The sequence below is a fragment of the Colletes latitarsis genome, chromosome 6, assembly GCF_051014445.1.
Source record: "Colletes latitarsis isolate SP2378_abdomen chromosome 6, iyColLati1, whole genome shotgun sequence".
NCBI classification, from domain to species: domain Eukaryota; kingdom Metazoa; phylum Arthropoda; class Insecta; order Hymenoptera; family Colletidae; genus Colletes; species Colletes latitarsis.
The window spans coordinates 20,825,585-20,847,906 of record NC_135139.1 but is presented as its reverse complement, the minus strand read 5'-3'; the positions used below and the strand labels follow the sequence as shown (position 1 = coordinate 20,847,906).

The 22,322-nt window shown below is 37.9% G+C and overlaps 2 protein-coding genes across 3 annotated transcripts; one reads left to right on the top strand and one right to left on the bottom strand.

Moving 5' to 3' along the window:
- Positions 1 to 35: 35 nt before the first annotated feature.
- On the top strand, positions 36 to 5,619 carry Swt1 (Swt1 RNA endoribonuclease). Of its 2 annotated transcripts, none has more exons than XM_076766387.1 (12): positions 36 to 320; positions 848 to 1,393; positions 1,516 to 1,725; positions 1,793 to 2,034; positions 2,170 to 2,406; positions 2,746 to 2,976; positions 3,059 to 3,313; positions 3,405 to 3,597; positions 3,686 to 3,801; positions 3,882 to 4,039; positions 4,160 to 4,300; positions 4,523 to 5,619. In XM_076766387.1, exons 1-12 carry the CDS (start codon positions 197 to 199, stop codon positions 4,764 to 4,766), a joined length of 2,697 nt encoding a protein of 898 aa, XP_076622502.1. In that variant the 5' UTR covers positions 36 to 196; the 3' UTR covers positions 4,767 to 5,619. The 2 variants fall into 2 exon arrangements, with proteins under 2 accessions (XP_076622502.1, XP_076622500.1); XM_076766385.1 differs by having other exon boundaries at positions 36 to 328; positions 832 to 1,393.
- On the bottom strand, positions 4,936 to 12,997 carry Phyhd1 (Phytanoyl-CoA dioxygenase domain containing 1). The gene is made up of 5 exons (XM_076766409.1): positions 12,840 to 12,997; positions 6,060 to 6,203; positions 5,865 to 5,978; positions 5,650 to 5,800; positions 4,936 to 5,523 (listed from the first exon to the last, which is right to left on the bottom strand). Exons 1-5 carry the CDS (start codon positions 12,858 to 12,860, stop codon positions 5,105 to 5,107), a joined length of 849 nt encoding a protein of 282 aa, XP_076622524.1. The 5' UTR covers positions 12,861 to 12,997; the 3' UTR covers positions 4,936 to 5,104.
- Between the last annotated feature and the right edge of the window lie 9,325 nt (positions 12,998 to 22,322).

Sequence of the window (22,322 nt, the reverse complement as noted above, 5' to 3'; positions counted from 1 at the left end):
TGTCTGTATACAGTGTCAAATATGTATAATACATGTCGTTTGTTAGAATTCCGTGAGATATACGTAGATTGTTATGATACGTAGTACAGGATTTGCGTTTACTGAAAATCAACCGGTTTTCATCGATGTGAATTTTGTTTTACTATTAAACATTACTATTGCATTATGAGCAGTTAATCTGTTAATCTCTTGGGAAATGATAAAACGAAAATTACCGAGAAATTGGCTTGTCTTAAATTCAAAAACACACCCGGATAGAGTGTATTATTTTAACATGAGAACAAAACAGTCTTCTTGGAAAGAACCACCAGAGGACCATCCTGAAGAAGTATTGTATAATTTTCTAATTATCAGTATTAATCACACTATGCAATTAACAGTTCTTTGATACGTACAATTTGTACAATTATCATCGTGTTTACAGAATAGCTTCTTTAGTTGACTACTAATTAGCAACGTGCGCTTATTTTAAATACTTTATCAATTTGAATAGTCTTTGTTAATAATTCGAACAACTTATCCCGTATAGCTGGCATCTCGTATGATTTCGTTTTTCAACATTTTCTTATGTAATTTTCTATATACATGCTAAAAAACACACAAAGGAGAATTTATAGAAGATAAAAGCAAAGATTCAGTTTAGGAGATTATGCAAGATTTGTAATTTTGCTATTAATAATTATATTTTCATTTTGTTATTGGTTCAAAACATTTAATTTGTAATATGTAAAATAAACGAAATTTTGTATATTAATAATGCCATATCTGTTGAATTTTTCTGCTCTATTTAGGAAAGTAAAGTTTAATTTTAAATTTACTTTTGTCATTTAGGCCACAGAAAAATCACCAGAATCTGTTGAGAAATGTAAAAATTCATTCCAAGATGAGGGTGTTTCTAAATGTCAATCCAAATTACCTGAAAAAAAAACTAATGAACGAAAAAAAATTGTTGCTAAAAGGTTTCTTCGACAGACACAGGAAAAAACCAATGAAGAAAAAGAGACTCCACAGATGAGAGCTATTCGTGAAAAGATGCTTAAGAAGAAAGAAAAAAACAATGTTTCTAAAATCCAAAGTCATAAATATTCTAACATAAGATCACCTTCAAAATCTAATAAAACTACATCATCACCATCAAATTCTGAGAGTAATACAGATATAAAGACAACTTATACACCACAAATGCAAATGGTTCTTAAGAAAATGCAGGAAAGAAATTCAAATAGTACAACTAATATAAAAATGACAGAAAATAGTGAAGACAATAATAATAATAATAATGTTAAACTTAAACGGTTAAGAAATAGGAGTGCATATACTCAACAAAATACTATTTCAGACTTCTCGCCTACTTTAGAGAGTAGCAATAAAAACAAGGAACAACAGAACCTTGGTAATTGTATAGTGAAATTATTTTATATTGTATTTTATTTATTTATTATTTTATATTGTATTTTATTTATTTATTATTTTCAAAGTAAAGTAAATTATTATTTACATTGCTTTGAATTACAGTTGCATCTGACAAGAGTGTGATAAAAAGAAAAAAAGATGACAATAATTTGGTTGAAATCACATCTAAAAAACGAATGTCTAAGTCTTTTAAGAAAAATTTGGGAAAGGAACGAATGGAAGCATTGAGAAAAAGCTTAACTCTAGAAGTTAGCAAGAATGATAGTTCTGAATGTGACTCATTGCAGAATCTTGTCTCAGTAAAAAAATATGGTAATACTTTTAGTAATATTTTATGACTGGAAGTTAAAATTTCATTCTGTTATTCTAACGATTACAGTAAAGAAGTTGCCAAATATTCATAAAAATGCAGAAGTTAGGCTGACACGGTTGAAAGATCGATTTTCAAACAATAAAACGTTAATTAATAAAAGTTCATGTAACAATCAGTCTGAGGAAACAGAAAAATTACCTAAACAATCTGTAACAACAATAGACGACCTAGTGAAACAAGCCAATGAAGAATCCTTTTGTGAAGAAATGGATTGGGAACCAATGCCAGATGAGAAAATTACCTTTGAGGTAATGCTACATACATGCTAATAAATATTAATGTATTTTTCCCTGAATCTACATAACCAAACTTTTACTAACTTACTGGGACGTTTATCTATAAATTTTAAGAAATAAAGTATAAATTTGATTTTCATTACTTAGGTCCAGGCTGTCAGATCACAGCTTTGTACACAAAATAATGCGGATATATCGTGCAGCATAACTAACAATGTTTTAAATTGTTCACCATTATTAAAACAGCAAGGAAAGAGGCAACTGTACATTGTTGTTGATACAAATGTATTTTTGTCAAATATTGAAGCTGTTGAATCGGCAAAAGATGTTACTTTTAAAAATTATGATCAGCCAGTAATTGTAATACCATGGACCGTTATACGCGTAAGTAATATATTAATAACAAAAATAATAACTGTTGAACACTGAAGCAGTCTGTCGCCTCCTCTCATTCTTAGGCGAGGTTTATGGTAGGGCAAACAATCCTAACCTCGACCAAACACAACTTACTGTAGTCTCCCTTAGTTACGTGAATAATAAACATTTACAAAACGCAAATTCTCACAAAACCCTTTTATCCTCCACCCGAAATCATTAGCTTAGCTTATTTGAGAATACGCGAGTCCGACGTTAGATTCTGATTGGAATTAATGGACACCGCGCGTCGTAACGATGACATTGTTGTCTATTATTAAACCTTTGCAAATTAATGTTTTATTACAGGAACTTGATTATATTAAAGGCGGTAATGGCAAAACAAAATCAGCAACGCTGCCCATGAAAGCAAGAAATGCTATAAATTACATTCATAAACTCTTTTCTTCTAAAGATCCACGTATAATCGGTCAAAGACGGGAAGATGTTGCAAGAAATAAAGAAAAATTCATAACTGATTGTCCAGACGACGAGATTCTACAGACATGTTTACAAATTCGTGATTTGGAAAAATCTGTAGTAAGTTAATGACTATATATAATACATATGTTTTAGTTAATATATATGCAATTTTAAGGTCATGTTTCTATTTTCAACGTAGGTTTTATTATCATACGATATAAATCTTTGCAATAAAGCGATGGTTTACGATATTGTGACACTTGGAAGGAACGATCCTCTCGAAAAAATCGATTATTTGAACATGTCTAGTCATTCAAATAATTTGTCTCGTAACGATAACGATCAGGATAAAGAATCGAGTTTAAACCCTGTATCGATTTTAAATCAAGAACTACGTATATCTAATAAAATATGTGATGATGCAAAAAATATAATGAAAGATTTTTTGACAGTGGCAAGTATAATAGGCACAAATAAAATGTTCATAAAATACGTGATGTTATAAAAGAAATATTGTACGACAATCATAAACAAATTTTTTGCAGATAGTTAGCAAAGAAATGTATGAATTGTATAGAGACTCTTGGCAGAAGTATGTTATTATAAAACCACCTTGGACAGTTATAACTGTTCTACAATGTGCACTTAAGCATTGGATAGCTGCAGTAAGCGAATCATTTTTAAGAAAAGCAGAAGATATTTTGAAAGAATTGCTACAAATATTTAAAGATGTTTCTGGTAATTTTATTAATTTTATTGTAGCAACGGAGTGGCATGCTTCATTTAGAGTGTCTCTAGTGATGTAAATACAAATTTTTCCCCATAGGTGAAAGAACATTAAAGGATGTTAAGTATATCTTGGATAGATGCAGTGATTTGAGCCAGATGGTTAATATAAACAAATATCCCGATTTGATGGTACAAGTATTCCAGAAAATTGATGTAATTGATTTTAAAATTGTTTCAATGATATTATATTGAACTTCTATAAAATTATTTATATTCATAATGCCATTTTTTAGGAGTTGAAACAGAAGTGTCGCGATTTGGAATCTCAGCTACTTGAGGAGAAATTACACGATGCGATTGGAATTGAAAATAATATCGAAGAACGTGAACGTAGAGCGCAGAAAGCTTTTCAGTATTTTGAAGCGGCATATATTTTTGCTCGTGACATGTGGTAAGTTTTTGAACTAAATTTTATATGATGCTGTTAAATAGTTGGGGGGGGGGGGGAGCGACGACTTTATGCGACAACGATATTTGTTTGTTCATGCATACTGTTATTTATGTTGTACAGTGGATTGGCAGCTGAAGCAGTGGGAATGCCGTGTGGTTTTCATTATATTATTCCAAACCCCCTTCCAACTCCGGATTACCTAAAGCAAATACAGCCTGAGTTAGCAGCTAATGTAAATAGACTGTTGCACACTCTAAGCGCGTGAGTAATTAATTAGTGAATTATTTTTTAAAGATAATATTTGTGTAGAGTTGTATCACTAAATAAATTATCGCATCACGAAAACTCCTTTATCCATTGAAAATTTATAACGGACATCTAATAGAAAAAATAGTTGATAGTGACTTGTTTCATTTTTTGTAATGTATTAACGTACTCACCGATACGATCGTATATTACCGTAATAATAATTTTTTATTTCAGCGCGATAGAGCAAGTTCACGATTCTCGTATCGATTATCGAATGATAAACAACTTACATCAAACTTTGATAACGTTTCTCCCAGAGGGGAAACAGGTGTCAAAGCAGTTTGATAGCGATGGTTTAACGCCTCTCGACGTATTCTGTTGCATGAAACAGAAGGAGGAGGTGCTGAAAACAGGTTTGCGCCAGTTACAAGAACTCAGTACACATTTCTGTAGACTAACAAGCTATAGATCTAACTAAGCGTACACATAAATCGATAAAAATTTTACTAATTTCGGATATACTTTACTAAAAAGTATGTATACATGTTTTGTTTAATTAACGCCGGTGTCACGAGTGTACCGTGTCACTTAACAACTGTGATATTCTTTGAACCAGTCAGTTGTATACTTGTAAAAAATATGGAGTAAATATTTAACAATTTTTTATTAACAGTTCTATATAATACAAGAAGTAACTTTTGTACAATGACAAAAATAAAAATACACAGCCAAAATTACAAGCGGTGCTGTATCGAGTCCTTCGATTTGTTTTTTGATCAAGTACGCTCTGATATTCGAGCGTACCTTTGAACGAATTTAATTCCTGTAAAGTTTAGGAAATCCTCCCGGAGGTAGTTGTAGCCAGTTTTCCTTCGCGTAAGACACGTGCTGCGTTTCGATCACGTGAAACGTATACGCATGTCTCGACTTGTCACTCTTATTTGGATACGAGAAATGTACAACTTGCCCGTGAATTAGGATGCAGGTTCCTTTACTGACCGGTACCGGTCGAAAATTACTAAGTTGATAACAGGGTGCCGCGCTATCGTAAATTAATAGTTCTTTGGAATCTGCATCCTTATTTCTTATATAACGTCTATGTACACCGCTTTGATGGGAACCTGGCGCGATCCATAGACATCCATTTTCCTGAGTAGCATCTTCCAGCGCGATCCAGAAACCAACTAGTTTCATTGGATCGGTGTATAGATACGTCGCGTCTTGGTGCATGATAACTGATTAAAAAGAAAGTACATTGATATTAAGTTAAAAGACATGTAATTCGGATTAGATTGTAAAAATCAATAAAACGATCGAGACGTTTGATTTTATTCGCTTTTTTAATCCCCATTTTATTTTACCTTCCGAACCAACGCCCGGATTTTTGTACATGTACATCGATTGGCAAACAGCTGGTTCTTGATAATCCAACTGAAACGCTGTTTCCTTCACCCTCTCGTCGAATGTGTATTTTCTGAACGTCGGGTGAAGCCAGTGAAGCGCATGGCCTACCTGTGGTTTTGTTAAATCGATTTGTCACCAATTGTCAATGTATAATATCAACTTCGAACATTACCTTGTTTAAGGATATTCGGGGATGGACTTTCAGTTTACCGTCATTGTCCAGTGCTTCGGATTCAAAGAAAACACTAATTTTATTACCGCTGTCCAGGAAATATTTATCTTTGGCCTGAAACGAATTACGATTTCGAAATTTAAATTTAGAGACGGATGCAAACAATTGAACCACTTCGTTCCGTTCTATTCCCACCTGTTGCAATCCTACCGTGTTGAAAACGCATCGTTCGTTTTCCGGTGGTAAGTTATTTGTGAACTCCTCGCCGCAAAATTTGAGCTCATCGACCTCTTCCGGTTGGAGGAAGTTCTCCAGGACGACGAAGCCATTTTTTTGAAACTTTTGAAGAAGGGGAAGTACATTATTTTATGACAACGAATGGGTACAGTAATATATCTATGAATACATGGAGTTTAGTTTCAAACTTAGCAAGTAACTACATACACGCTCACACACACATACAGCCAGTGTATGTGCATGTGGCGAAGCGTTGAAGCATAATTTTTGCGAATACGTGTCCAAAAACAACAAGCCAATATAGTAAATCTTCCCTAGGAGGCGCTACTTCGTATTTGACAGCTACACTTATAGATAGAATTGCCAGCAATCGGGACAAAATGGCTGACACTCTACGTGTAGGAGAGTAAGAAAGTAATAAGTCACGTTACTCAACAACGCATTAATTATGTTATGTTATTTGTTTTAATACACGTATTTGAATAAATTTTACTACAAACAGGCGACATTATTATTCGAATATTTATGTCAAGTCGTCTGACATAGTTAATGCGTTACGAAGTCCTCCACTCTTCTGTTCTTTAAAGGCTCCACCCTGTATAGATCGATTCTGATAATAATGTCCAAGAGCAACATCGTTGTCCGCTTCGAGGGATAAACGGAATCCTCGGAGCTTCTCTTTTCTCTTCCGTTTATGTATCCACGGAAGTATCAAATATCGTGATCATAATATATAAATTTTTCCAGATCAATAAGTCTCCCATCCTTCGCTTTTCTCTCTTTTAATATCCCCCTTTTCAGCGTTATTGTTCATTTAGGTCTATGGTCATCAAATTTCATGAATTTTGATGATACTGATTAGAATAAGATTTTTATTTTGACATTCTTGCGTAAATTCTTATAACATTTTACTGGGGTACTTTGTTCAATTTTTCTATTTTATTTGATTGGTTGATATTAATTCAACTTTATTGGTATTCACCACGAATACGTTGCAATTGGTCAGTAAATCGTGAACAGAAGGAAGATTATGTTCCATTGTTAAGGGACCTCGGTATATGTCATCTTCCGGTTCGAAACACAATATTTTTCATTCTCTCTTATTACAACGAACATTATTTTGTTCTGCGATCATAAAAATGTCACATGACAGGGCTGACAGTGCACTATACCCTAAGCTCAATATTTTCCATCGATGTACTGGCTACTTTGACGCTTTTGCCATTTGTAGTTACCGCGGAAGAAGATATAATTCTTTATCGCGACGTTCTCGGCCATCGTTAAACGCGACAGAGAAGAACATAGAAAGAAACGGTCGATAGTAAATTTTTCTAGTATATAGTAATGGTTGGCACCGTTTGTTTTTATCGCGGACTTAAACGGTCCGGCGACGTGTTTCACATTAAACGTGATCGATATAATTTGCGTTGCTATAAATGTTCCGAATAAATTAAGCCCTGTTGTGCATCAAGCTCGACTTGGCTCCGACCCCCGTGTTGCTGAGAGCTTATCGAACGCGCGCCAAAAATGTTACTGTTTCGATTACTCATTTCGATTATCGAGAATGTACGTAGGTACGGTAATAATCATACTTGCCGAAGTAAAGCAAGTTCGACTAAGGATACTTACATCGCTTTAAAGTTTAGGAAATTATTTTGTTGTACTTTACAGATGTTGTGGGATATTTGCACTGCAACAAATGTTTAAATTGTTTTCCATTGCAGCCTAAAAGCGAAACTATGTTCTGGTTAAGTTCATGCACGAAAATAGACGCGTAATCGCTCGACAGGTGGGTGGAGCTTGTACGTGGTTGCACACAGTGAAATCACAAGTGCCGAAATAGACGTAAATGTAAGAACATTTATACGGAAACGTTTAGTCTCTTTATATTTATAAACATGTTAGCTCGAAGAACTGTCCACCGGTTGTTAGTCAAAACTGTCGTGTCCTGTGAATTTGGCGTACTCTTAAAAATTTGAAGGTGCAAGATTGAAAAATTGGAGAAACAAATAATAAAAAGCAATCCGAATACGATCATGTTTGAACTCATATTCATCAAAATGTAATGAAAAATATAGAACTTTTAGTTTTTATTAGGGCGTTCGAAACATAAAAAATAGTTGGTTGAAAATAGTATCTAACGCGTCGATTAAAAGTTCCCTTATTAAGATGGATCGTCTAGGGGGTGGGGATCTCTTACGGAGAAACGGGACCAAGATCTCGTCGTCACTTGCGTCTAACGATCGTATGAAATCCGGGCTCGTGGACCCGTGAAAACTCGAAAGACTGCGCCGTGTCCATTCACGAGGAAGAATGAACGCCCACGCGGGCCATTCTATTCTTGGTCCTGGCGATTCACGCTCACTCACCTGACTCATCCGCGAATATCTGGGATATTTTTTTAAGTATTCGAGGAATAATTTAATTTACGGATGACAATCGTTTAATTTAGCCTAACATTTCTCTTCGATGGTTCATTCTATTTTCCTTGTGGAATTACACGTCCGAAGAACACAAAAAAGGAAAAAAACTAATTGCAGAACGATATATTTTCCGATTACACCGCCGCCGGGTTAAACATTGCGAAGATCTAATTCGCTGATCTAGTCGAAGCGGATCTACAGCCGGCGTCTCGGTTGCTTATTCAGCGACCAAATATCTGCAGAAGGAAGAGACCAAGGAACGTTAGATTATCGCGGAGCCATAGATCAGCGCGCGGAACATTTCGTGGCGATAAATTATCATTGGTGACGGGTCTCCGGCTCTTAGTAAACAGTGTTTGCCTAAAAATAAAACGCGTCCTAGTCTCGCTGACGCGCCACCTTTGCTCGTTGCTCCCCCAGGGTCTGTTCAGAAGTTCCCTGGGCTGGAATTCGAATCCCGGCTTTCCGGGTTACTTGGACGAGTTGTCACGAATAGCCGAGCCGAACTAGAGCGTTTCGAGGGTATTAACACTTTGACTGTCATGGCGGTCACCGACGACCACCTCAGAATCTCACGGAACCTCAAACTCACGACGATTAAATATTTAAGGGACTAATTTCCGATTCGGAGGGATAGGTCGGTTTTTTAAAAATTTTACAAAATTTGATTCAACACCGTAGCAGCTAGTCGTCATTCTTTGCTCTTCACAGGACTTTTGAAAATTCCTCGTTTTGTCATAAGCCACATAATTTCAGTCGGTGTTTTTGGAACGAATCTACAATGTAAAAAGAGAGTTGAGCGCGTACCGTTTGCAAGTGGATTTTTACACGTCGATTGTGCTTGGGGGTAAAAAGGAATGAGAAAACCCAGAGGGACTGTAAGTGTTTGAACGCAAGCTATAACGAGGGGGAGAGAAGTTTTAATGAAGAGACGTATGTAGAGCGGAGAATACGTGTATTAATCTTTTCCTGTCGGCCGGTGGAAGGCGCGCGTCATTTTAATTGCTCCTCGATGCCGCACCGTAATTACAGATGTTCCGACGGACGAGAGAATGCAATATTAATTTTTCCGTGTCAGAATTTTCGTCCGACGTGCGCGATAAGGCCGACGCCGCTGACATTTCACTGGCGTCGCGGCGCGAAATTAATTTCTCGGCCCCCCGGAAAAACTACTATCGCGTCAATTGACATTTAACCTTCGATCGCATAATCGCGATCGTTGGTGTTTCGCAAATTTCATTCTCGTAAGCTAGTTTTTGATTAAAAGTCAAAGTTAACGATACATTACGAACAGAAAACAGACTGAGTATGGTCGATAGTTAAATAAGCAAGAATTGCGAAATTCAACAGCTTGCGTTCCCCGAACAAATGGGGAACCAGCACGACTAAAAAAACACCCTTTTAGTTTTACGTGGACACCATATTTCAATTTCAATAAAGTTTCTGATATCGACTGGAATAATTGATCGATTTGGCGTGGAATGACACGTACGAAGCATGCGACAAAAAGCCTGCGCTGCGTGTTTCAAAAAATACCATACTATGATTATTACTTCACATGAATGAAATACTGTAAAATTTATAATTTAAATTCTAATTTTATTCAACGGGCAACGGACGAATAGTTTATTCTTTAATTTTTGTAACTAATACTTTGCATCGGAGTACTAGAGTTTTGCATCCTGTGACTTTTGGGCGACAGTGCGCTTGAATTATACCAGTATCCATGAAGATGTTAAGATCGCGTGGGACGGTTAGAAATGGCTTTTTGTCGTCCAAGTGCGAACGAGATAACGCGCGGAGGTCTCCCTTGGCCGTCTAATCGTCACCTTAACCGGAATCTAAAAATGGAACCTCGTGTGCCGGCAGGGTCGAAAGATGGCAGCCGGATTCGGACCACGTGCACCGATTGCTTACGAGGGTTTCGACGGAGTTGGACAAAATCTAGATAAAAATTTCAAACGATCGAAAAAACAAACAACTCTTTCGATTGTTGGAAATACTTTGGTTCCACGAAAAATACAATTTCAACACGTTGGCAGGTATACTTTTTTACCCTTGATATTCTTTACTTTTAAATCTGTAATCCTTTATTAGTGTTTGATCCTATCGAATTTCTACGAGCCAAACGTAAGGTAGGTTATAGAAGAATAAAGAACTTTGAATTTCAACGGAAGCATCGATGTTTTGCAAATTCGAAAGAGAGAAAGAGAGACTCGTCGGAACACGACTGAAAATAGCGATATAATTAACGAGATACCAATCGAACTGGAAATAATTTTCATCGATAAAAGCGCGAATAAAATGACATTGATACGAAACGTTACAAATATTGAGGATACCGGCGATATATCATCCTGCGCAAATAATAAGTTAATTAGTTATACTTTGCCGGATAGACGAATAAACAAAACGGCGATAATGTCAACGTCAAAATGTAGCACAAAATGACAGATGACGTCACTGCGAAAATCGACGATAATTCGGCAATAATTTCTGCGGCCTACGGTTAAACGGACATTATTTACACGTAATACTAAATCATCGGCGACAGAGCGATCGTGTGTGCCAGACAATGCTGTCACATTATTAACAATTCTTAAGAGGATCGGTTGAACCGTCAGTAATTTTATAAATTGTACCAACTTATTGCTCGATATATTTTAAGCAAAAGAGATATTTCTGTTTTCTTTTATTATAGGTTAATACAATATTAATTTATAATGTGTTTTCCCGCGAAATGTTTCAGTACTTCCGGTCGGTCAAGGCGGCTGCGTCCGAAAAAGGTCTCGTGCGTCAGAAGTGATACACGGAAGCGCGTCACGGTAGACAGCCGTGAGTCATTTTTTATGCACTGGACAGGGAATGAGTTTAGTCATTGGCTCGAAGCGTCTTGAAAGCAATTAAGGCATTGTGTCTCTTCAATGGCGCCGAAACAGACGGGATTTTCATGAATTTTTTATGTCAACGCTATATGTCCGATTGAAATGAATTTTGTTTCCACGAATAGTGCATACGATAAGCTTTCAAAAATCGTTGCATCACCGTTAAAGAAATATATCTCGAACGGAATCGAACGATTTTTCTCTCAAAGCACGGTTATTTTTGCGACGGGTCGCATATATCGACGCGTTTGGGACGCTGAACTCTTCGAATCGCGAGGTCGAGAGCTCGATTATGTCAGTCTTCTTCGATGACGACACCGACTGATCGGGCATCGAACGGTGCAACAAGTCCATTGGTCTCTCGTCTCTGATTTCGTCGCCTTTTGCCGAGGGACATCGCAGACGATTCGCTCTCAGCGAGACCGTATATAGCGCCGCGATCGATCCGAGGATCGCTTTAATCGGCACCGCGTGCCCGGCAGTTTCGACCCGAGCGATCCAAGGGTCACTCTATCATCGTGCCAACGAATAATCGTTTGCTTTCTTCTTTGGCTCGATACTAAGCTTGTAAACAACGCAAGGAGCAAAGAAACAGTGCTATATCACTGGGAAAGTAAATTGCGATTATTTACGAACAATTCTAACAATTATAAGGACGTTACAATATTTAAAATTAGTTAAGAATTAAATATGCTGATGGGTACAAAATTTGTAAAAATATTAGTACTCTTACTAAGCACGAAAAATCAAGGACGCTAAAAGTTCTTGGTTTTTTCCATCGAATCACTTTGGTTGGCGTGCTTCTTCAACGAATTAATTATTTAAGAAAAAATACGTAGATAAGTGTGCCAATTTGTTAGTGCTTTTGGTTAAAAGACCTTCGCAAGAACAATAAAATACTACGAGAATGTTTCTTATTCCACGACATAAACGCTTTCTTTTTTCTGTAGAGAGATCGGGAACTCCAGATTAAAGAACATTGCACTAAATGAACACAGAATATACAAGGTGAGTCTTGCTAAATGATCACTTCAAATGTTTCAAGGAAAAGTTGCATTGTTGATTGAGGGGCACACGATTCTCCATTTTTTGCTGATTCTCGTGGTGTACACGCATAAAATAAACACTATTTTAATAAATAACAAGTACGTTGTAAATTAAGTAGTCGTGTCAATCGTAATAATGTTTTCATAAACCGTTCCCTTTAACGTGTTCGAGCTACTAAAACTTTGTCCGAAAATTGCGCGCCAAACGGTCACGTGTGTACGGGCTCGTTATTCTTGGAGGAATCGCGGTCGCGGAAACGACTGTCAAAATTCCGCGGTTTTGGCATCGCGTATCCACGTGGTTCGAGAGCGTACGCGGCTTCGAGCCTTGACTTTTGCTCGGGATAACGTAACGGGGTCGCGCGAATGCCGTGGGTAGCTCACCTGCGACCGGATGTCCTTCATTCTATTACGTCCGTCGCAGCCGGTCTCGCGCTGGTCGGTTGAATCTGCTGCAAACAGCCGAGCGAGCTCGTGAACACGTCCGCGACTGAATGATCCTACGAAATGACTAGGTGAGCCGCAGCGATGCCCGACTCGGGTCGAGTCGCGCGGAGTCGTGTCGAGTCGGGGCGGCGGCAAATCGAATCGGGTCGTGTCGCGCGAAATCGTTTAGCATCGACTCGGGTCGAGTCGGGTCGGATCCTCGGGCGCAGTCGCGCGTCGTCGTCTTTCCCGCGCTCACGGAATGGAAGGTTACGTTTGCTTACCTTTCTATTTATATCCTATTATCGATGTTTATCAGTGCCCTACCGTAATCACGTTAACGAGTATATACCCCAACGAACATATGTATAAGCAAATTGAGAAATTAGTCTTTAATTTCACGATCAAAACTCGAAACCTTTTTATTAAATTAAAGTACTTTCCTTCGTTATAGGTTGGATACCTCATAACGCAACGTAGAAAATTTTTAAGCAGGGGTCGTCAATCTTCTTTCGAACAGGGGCTAGTGACCACGCGAGTGAATGGATGACTGGCATAATTCATCTATAGTTAATAAATACGTCTCGCGTGCCAACTACCGCTAGTCTCGTTACCTACCTGTTCAAATTTCACCGTATTTTCACATTGCGATCTAGATCATAGACTATAATGCTATTTGCCCCGTTAAGCTATTTAGATAACTTTAGACTTTAAACAACTATAGATTGTCACGTCCTGAAAATGATTCAACGGTCTAAATGCTTCTATTTCCTATCCATGAAAGTATGGTACGCTCGTATAGATTAGAATACCGAGGCTTTCATTTATTGTAACAGTAAAACATAACGAACTATTAATAATGTTTATTTCATTTAAGCAACATTCCTGTCGCGAAGTCATAAATCATACCGATTAATGGGATGCCCGATGCTGTTTATCGTGCGAAAGTCTCTCCATATTAAACGATAAGCTCGATGAAATATTTCACTTATAATTGAAAATTCTTTTTTCGTTAACGAATAACGGATAAATGTTAATTAATACGTGTCGTAATCAAACGACTCATCATGTATAAAGCATCGAGTTCTGTTTCATGGATTAAACAAAATTTGATTACTTTGAGTAGTGTATTTGGATAGGCGAGCTTGTTTATTCAAATCTTAATCCGGCTGCTCATACATTTTAGAGTAACCTGTATTATTTAATTCAAACGGATATTACTTCGCTGGCTAGTATTAACTTAATTTCTCATCAGTTATGGTGTAATTCCAACGTTTAAATTCGACCCGGACAGGTACTCGTTAATTTCTATATTTCATCTTTTTATTATCCGCGAGATATTTAAATTTCATTCGAATGTAAATTGGTTAATTTCAATGGAATTATTATTTTTTCTTTCTGCGGCTAACGTATCGTCATCGCGATACTGTTATTTAATCGTTATTATTAAAATATTATTCGTTTCCTTGCCTCCGGCCGCGTATCAAATACGATTCAGGGAAATTTCGCGATTAAATTTTAACTCGCTGTCCCTGAAACTTTAATACGTTCCGAAGCGTTTGAATTTTGTGAACGTCCGCGATACGTTCGGCACAATTCGGTCCATTGTGCTCATTAAAATTTCGTCAACTCGTTATCGAGGAGAGCATTTAAAGGATAATGGTAGAAAATGAGCAAAATCTGAGTTCGCCCGGCACCTAAAATATTGATAGAATATAATTCCACATGTTCTAAGATATTGTAAAGCACAATTTTCTATCCTGCAAATAATGGGAATGTCATGAAAAAAGTAGACGAAGTGAGTTCCACACAGGGTAAGATATCGGAAATTTTTTACCTAAAATGAGCTTATATTTTAAAATGAATGCATGAAATATGAAAATTTAAACGTTATTTTATTGCTAATAATCAATATTTATATCGTACATGAAAACTAGGTGCTTGCTCTAACTGATAAGATCCAGATGTGTGAAGTCCAAAATCACTGATGGTTAGTTTTGGAAAATTATTTGTTATCGTTCCAAACGGAAGAGAATATAATTCTTTGCAGGCGAAACTAGATTTTGGTCATATTTTACCATTGTCCTTTGATTTAAACACGATCAGCTTACAAATTCTCAAGTTCCTTAAATCATCTTTCCATTGCTCTATCAAGCACACCCCCTCCGTGCACTTAAACGCGACACGATCGAACCCTTAAACTTCGCTTCACTCTTTCAGCAGCTTAATTCCAGCAGCCACCGGTGAACTTTGAAACTTCAATCTCACTTGCCTTCGCTTAAAAGACACTCAGTACCTTTGTGTTTAATTAAAAAAAACGAACAAAAACGAGAAAGAAAAGAAACTTCCACTCGACTCCTAAAGCAGCCTCGACGAAATATTCAAATCCCGATCGATCGAGGAAGAACGTGACGAATTTTCCCCGGAACAAAGACGGACGACATTTTATTCGAACAACGGACAACCTTAACTCAATTCTTTCCTTTTTAAAAATTAAAAATATTTTCGCAAAATACCAAATACGTATCGTCGAAGCATTTCGTGCGACGTTATTCGTGAAATTTAATCGTCTTATACGCTGAATAATCGGAGAAACGCTTTATTTATCTTTTGTTCGGTTTCGAAATTTTCCTTTGGATAAGAATTTCGTGCGTTCCGTCCGAACGCGTGATTCATGTCGCCTAATTAATAATGGCGGAGCGACGCGGCTGCAAGAATATTTCGCGACGCGATAGGAACGTGCGAAATGATATAAGGGACGCAGTGACGCGTCACCTGTACTGATATACTACACGCTGGCAATATAGTAATACCGCGATAAGCGACGTAATATTTTTCCGGCGCGGAAAGCCCGCGTCACGGGACAGATAAATCGCCCTTCTGCGCGATTTGACTCGGATAAATTATTTCTTTCGGGGAAATCAGCGCTCGGCCGTCATCGGGACACGTTTCGCCGTAATACAGTGCACAACAGAATCACGGATCCGCGATAGATTTCGCGGAATTAATGAAACACCGGGCACGGAAGAAGCCTCGTAACTTCATCAGTGACTAAACCGCGCGAGTAATTTTTCAAATCTATATTTAATTTTGTTTAAACTCAGAACAGATTGGTGGGACTTATAACGAGCCAAACTCGCCATTGTATGCCATTTTTATCTACGAAAATGTCTCAGATGTTCGTCGCGTTTGACGGGGGGAATATAATGGATATTTAATGAAAAGTAGAATAATTTTTTCTTTTATTCTTCGACGCGACTAGAAAGCCACCTAGAATTCCGCGATGGCCATCTAGAGAGGCAGATAAAGACGCAAAGAGCGAACCTGGAAAGTTCGCTTCGCGCGGCTCGTTAATATGTTAATCTTACGAGCAAAAATCTTATTTTATTAGCGAACTCCAGTGGAACGCTTCGTCGCTATAAAAAAGAAAAGAATGTAAACGATTATTGCGCGGAGATAAAACCAAGGGACGTATAGGGTTGATGGTTTTCCAACCCTTGCGTTCAACTCCGTCTTTTCCCATTTAGCGAATTAGTCGTAAGTTCCTTTAAAATTTAACGAATCGATCGTTACCGAATATATTTCCTCGATGCTGCAATAAATTAATCGCCTCTGACTACAAGCGTGGTCCTTGATATATTTATAAATTAATCTCCATCGAACACGAAATGGTCCAGAAGGTTATCACAATTTTCAGACCTCGTGAAACGATCTCATCAGTGTTACTGCTACTACAAACATAATACCGAAACAGATTATTTGAAAGACAGAGAACAGTAAAAATAATTATTCTTTTTTCTAGGATTAATATTTCGAAGCATTTCTGCGAGAATAAAATTCATGGACCGGACTTCCTTAACGTCAACGGAATAACGAATTATATCTCGGAGGCTCTCTCGCGTGGGTTTGTCGTCGTCATCGGTCCGCAATTCGGACGCCGTGATTATCAACATCCAGTTCGCTCGGATCTCAAAGGAGAGTCTCAATCATTGGAAGAGCATCCTCGAATATCTGCTTCCAGCGATCGGTTCCGAAAATACTTCAAACCTTCGTCGAATCGTCGAAGCGTCTGCGAAAGCATTTTATTGCATCGAATTCCGGCGTGCTAAACTCAGATGCATCGGATTGTTTCATAATTATTTAATCGGTTAAACGACGGTTTAATATTGTTCGCTAAATGTTTGGGAAAATCCTTAAAATACGATACGATTTATCAACAAACTGGTTTATCGGAAAGTAATGGAAGACAGCGACACAAAAAAAAAAATAAAAAAAAAATGGTTAAACTCAAAAGATACTTTGAAGGTAAAATTTTAAAAATTGTTTTACAAAATCCTTTGATCGAAATAACGTTAAAGCGGGATAAAATGTTTCGGTATATCCTGTATAAGTAAAAAAAAGCAAGGTTCGTCGAAGCGTGGAACGGGTGCATTTTTAACCGTGGCCCTCGAAACCGAAACGAGCGGCGTCGCTATAGTTGCGACACGAGGAAGGCCGCTTAGGCGGACAGAATCGACGGGAATAAAGTCCGCGGGAATAGCGGGTGCCATTTGACTGCTGGCCAAGCCAGACCGTCGACTTAGTTTCTTTTTAGATCGTAAGGCTTAGCCGTTGAGGTGTTATTGCGCTATTAAACGCTTGGGCGTCGGTCTGCGAGACCGAGCCGCGGCGCGAAGGGAAATGCAACACCGACGCGCGATACGCCGAGGGGTTGCTCGCGTTTCCTGCGAATCTGGATAACCTGACGCGCGTACACGTCCTGGAATAAGCTCCTTGGTATCCTGCCAGCTGTTCGGGAAGACTTAAGGGAAAACACGGACCAAAAAGAACAACCGTATCTTTGGGAATTCTTTTCTGGGCTATAAATCCTTTTCCAAATCTCTGCCATCTTGCTTCTCCGTGTTTATATTAGATCCCGTCGAGCTTGTAAGAATATCAAATAGTTCTAGAAATTTTCTATCGAGCTTCGTCAATCATACTCTGCAACACTTTATCGAACGCAACGGTATTTTTCGTACTAGTTAATTTGGATTTTCTATTGTTTATGACCGCTATATCTGTCAACCGTTGCTTAAACTTCTACAGAAGTGTTTTCGAAAGGTTGCCAAAGGCGAAACACCGCACTGTATTTTAAAATAAATTCTATATTACGTCGAGTAAAAATCTATCCAAAATCGAGGTTTGGCTCGCAGGAAATATTATTAAACTTTATTTGGCCCGTTGGTTGCATGGATAATACTGAAAAATTCGTGGGTGACAAATAACGCGGCCCGAAACGAACCGATAATGTAAATTTTACGGGATGAAAGGGACAAAGGGGTGGCGAACGGCGGATGACGTTCAAATAATTATTTCGGCTAATATCCCATGCTAGTAACGCGATTTCTTAATTATATTCATTAACCTGCAACTATGGGAACGCGCCGTATTTCGCGGTGGGATGTTATTACGACGACGTCGACGAGGATTCGCTTCAAACTGGATTTAACATCGCGGCGAATTTAAAATTGACCCCATGGAAATCTAATTACCGAAGCGTTCGCTGCGCAGTGGTCGGAAATTCTGAAAGGCTGGCCAAATGTGTTTTTTTCGAACTTCGAATTCCGACCTTTGAACCGGTGTAACGTTATCAGTAACAGGTACTGTGCTGCACTATCAATTTCTATACTTCGTTCTCGCCACGATCTTTTATCTTTCCACTGATCAGGAAATCAGGGTAAAATCGATTTGAAAAACTATTTAAATTCTTCTTTTTATTTCGTTTACAACCAAATATTCCGTAAATTATTTAAAATAGTTCCGAAAATTGTTTCATTCGTGTTCGAATAAAATAACTAATAGATACTGGTTATTTGGAGAAAAAGTTCCTTTATAATTACCAACTATTATTACATTTAATTTACGTAGAAATAAATTTGAAATTACCATTTTGGTTAGCTTTGTAGGATATTTGACGACCGCGCGCTGCTCAGTCGGCTTTTAATCGAGTTATTCGCATCGGGCCGAGTTTTTATTTGAAGAGACGTCGCGCAGAATTTTATTTAAATACATTTGTGATTTTTGGCGAATTCTCTGGATCATTCGAAGCGGTGGCACGGGGTTGGACGGCGAAAGGGTGGCGCGATTTAACGAGCGGCAACCGGAAGCGATCCTTGTTTGTATGGTAAGCGGAATTGGCAAACTACGAATTTGAGAGGTAATAAAATGAACATCGAGCGCGTCATGCTCTAAAAATTCGTGACACACCTACGAATGCCCCTGCACGGAGGCCGCCGTTCTGCAAAATTCGACGCAAGTAATCTGGGTCGTCATTCGATAGGCGTTGGAAGAAGTTTGCCAGCAGAGAACGCGGCCAAATTAATACTATCGCTGATGAAATTGAAGAAATTCTAATCCCATTTCCGTGGTCCAATATTTTCCTACTTATTACACGAGTTTCGTTCGGAGGCCTAGATTCTCATAACGTTTAAAATATTGTGGCAAGAAATGCCATTTCGTAAACTACATTTAATAATAATCTTACAATTGCGTTATCAGAGGTGGCCATGAAAAGATTAATGATCGTAAAGTTCGAAATAAAATAATTTAAAAATATTCCAGAAATAGAATTTGCACGTGCCGAGATACGATTTAAATGCAAATATTTATCTTAAATTCAGAATTACTGACAGCGATAGAGTCGAGAAAGCAACGCAATACGGTCTAATTAATTCACGGAACTTACAAACGACTGAAATATTTTCCAGAGAATTTCTCGCGTTTAATGATACGAAAAGAATGACGTGGGCGGAGAAAAATTTAATAAGAAAGATTAGTTTACTAGGGTGGTCTGTCGGAACGCCGCTAATCTTTTCCATGGCTAAGTAAAACGTAATGGTTTGCGTTGCCGAAGATCTCGGGACCTTAAATCGAGCACGCGAATAAAGAGTGATCGTGAATTTCAATAAGTAAGAGGCCACGGAGTTAGGTTTATAGGTTAACCACTCTATTAGGTTCGCTGCTTGATTTTCCATCTCGTTTGTTCATAATCAATTCGCTTGTCATCTCTCTTTGCGATCTGCTGGAAATTTTATTTCCAATTATTTCTGTCTCCCATTTCATCTTGCTGTACGTAAACAAATGGAAATCGTTTGCTAACTGCTCGGTCTATAGATCATTTGCGAGACAAGATTCGTATCAATTTCCTTTTTAACGTTTTATCGGATGTTCGCTGGAAGAAAAGGTTTCATCGAACATCAAGAGAAAATTGTCCATCCCAGTGATACGCAACCTTCTACTTCTACCGAATCAAATAAAGTTAAATAATGTTTACGAATAAACGCTTTGTTTTAGAGTTGAAAACAAAGTTCGTGAGTTTTTTATCGAGTTGAATTTTTAAATTTGTTTTCATCTTTAGTCAACGAGTCGGATAAATTTAACGAAAGGATCGACTGGATCGAATTTGTGCACCACTGCTCTGATCGAATGTATTCATCCAGTATTGCAGGATACTCTATATTTCTGTAAAGTGGTTCCCAGTTGTTCCCGTCTTATTGTAAGATTCCGTTTCTCTTGTTTACATGGAAATAACAACAACAAGCTATTTCGAAAGTAAAGACCCTGTTTGTTCCGGCTGAGTCGATTGTTTGAAGATACGAGAGGTCGGATTTTAGGAGACAAGAATGAGACATCTCGAATGGTCGCTCGAAAAGCGACGTTTCAACGATGCAAAGATAGAAGATGCAAATACTGTTAAGTTTACCACTCGTTGCTCGTTGTAAATGCTCCTCAATTAACGCTTGTTTACTTCACGGTAACGAAAACAAATGATTTTGTTTCTGTACCAAACTTGTAAACGTTAAGAAATTAGATCAGTGGTACATTGAAATAAGATAATTTTTTATCGCATCGGTGTGCGATTTATTTTCAAGCTGTTCGGTAAATTTCGATTCGAGTTTATGATGGTTTAGATTATTCAGAGCGAGAAATGGAAGTTCAATTTAGACGGCTCAGATAGTTTTGATTACTATTGGGATGGGATATAAAAAGAAAGAAAAGTTTTTTTGAAACGCAATTTTGGTAGAAGCTCCGTGATGGTATAGGATGCTTTCAGTGTACACAGGGAACTTCCAATTGCATTTATTTCGATCAAAAGGAATAGTCGATACTATCGTGGAGTATTGGAATCATGCTTGCTTCCTTATACTCGAAACTACGACACAGTATTCAAATATCAATAAAATATTATCTCCATCGATCGCTGTGCATATATAAAAGCACCGTTCTTGGAAAATAATATCTGAATTTTAGGATGATCAATATGTTCTGACAATAATTATTGTTATCAAAATGAATAATCCTAAACTTATGGTCAGCGCTTTCGACGGCAAAGCGACCAGCGGCGAAATAGTTCCCATTCTTCGCACTAGGCAGCGCCACTAGGTTCTTCCTACCGACGCTGCAGATATCTATTTATATTCAACTATTGTGTGTTCATGATTTCTCTATAACTTCTATCGTTTCTGTCCAATCCAAACGAAATTTTATTTAGTTAATCTCAATTTTCTAGCGGAAAGTATGGGCCACTTAATATGAAGAAAAACCTTTAATTTCTAGTTTCAACTGTGAACAATAAAAGAAGCCAAGAACGTATTATACTCTTTATAATACATCAGACAAAATTCCATACACATCCTATACGTAATACGGTTACACACGTGTCACGTTGTAACTCATGGCCGTTTATGTAAAAGATAGCGTTATCGTTTACATATACAAGATCACATTTTAACAAACAAAGAGTGAAATTTTATTCAAAAGAATGTAGTTGCGTACAGTTAATTTGATCGAGTTGCAGTGAAGGTTTGCATTGAACTATGAAAAAGGTGGTGCCAATTTTTAACCACGTTTCTATGATTTTTGGATCATCGCGAGGAGGCGACACTGGAAGAGAATTCCGCGAGTTTGCAGCGCGAACTTTTTTACTTTTGCTCAGGGTCACAAAGAGTTAATGGTTCGAGTAATAATTCGCGATCCCGTCGGGCGTTGATTAATCACGATTACGCGATGTACGGCAACGCTAATTTCCCGTGTGCAACCTCGACTCCAGGGTTGTCTCGGATCGCGTGCGTGTCTGATGCACGTGAACCAGGCTTTTGCATCCGTGACCACGTGCTGGACGCACGTGCACCGGCCGCAGGATCACGCGCGAACTAAAAGCAGCGTCGATTGTTCGTTACTTGCCCTGTTAAACCCGATAATCTTCGGGAACTGTGCCCCGGAACGCTGCAACCGTGACTATTCCCAGCCGATGGAAATTGCTGACTGAAATTAATTATAACCAGGCTTTCAGAACTATTATGATATAGCTTTTGGTTCTCGAAACGGTTACGGAAGCCGAAACGATACGTTATTTATAACACTTACAAGTGGAGAAGGTTCTAGCATGTTTCGATTCCAATT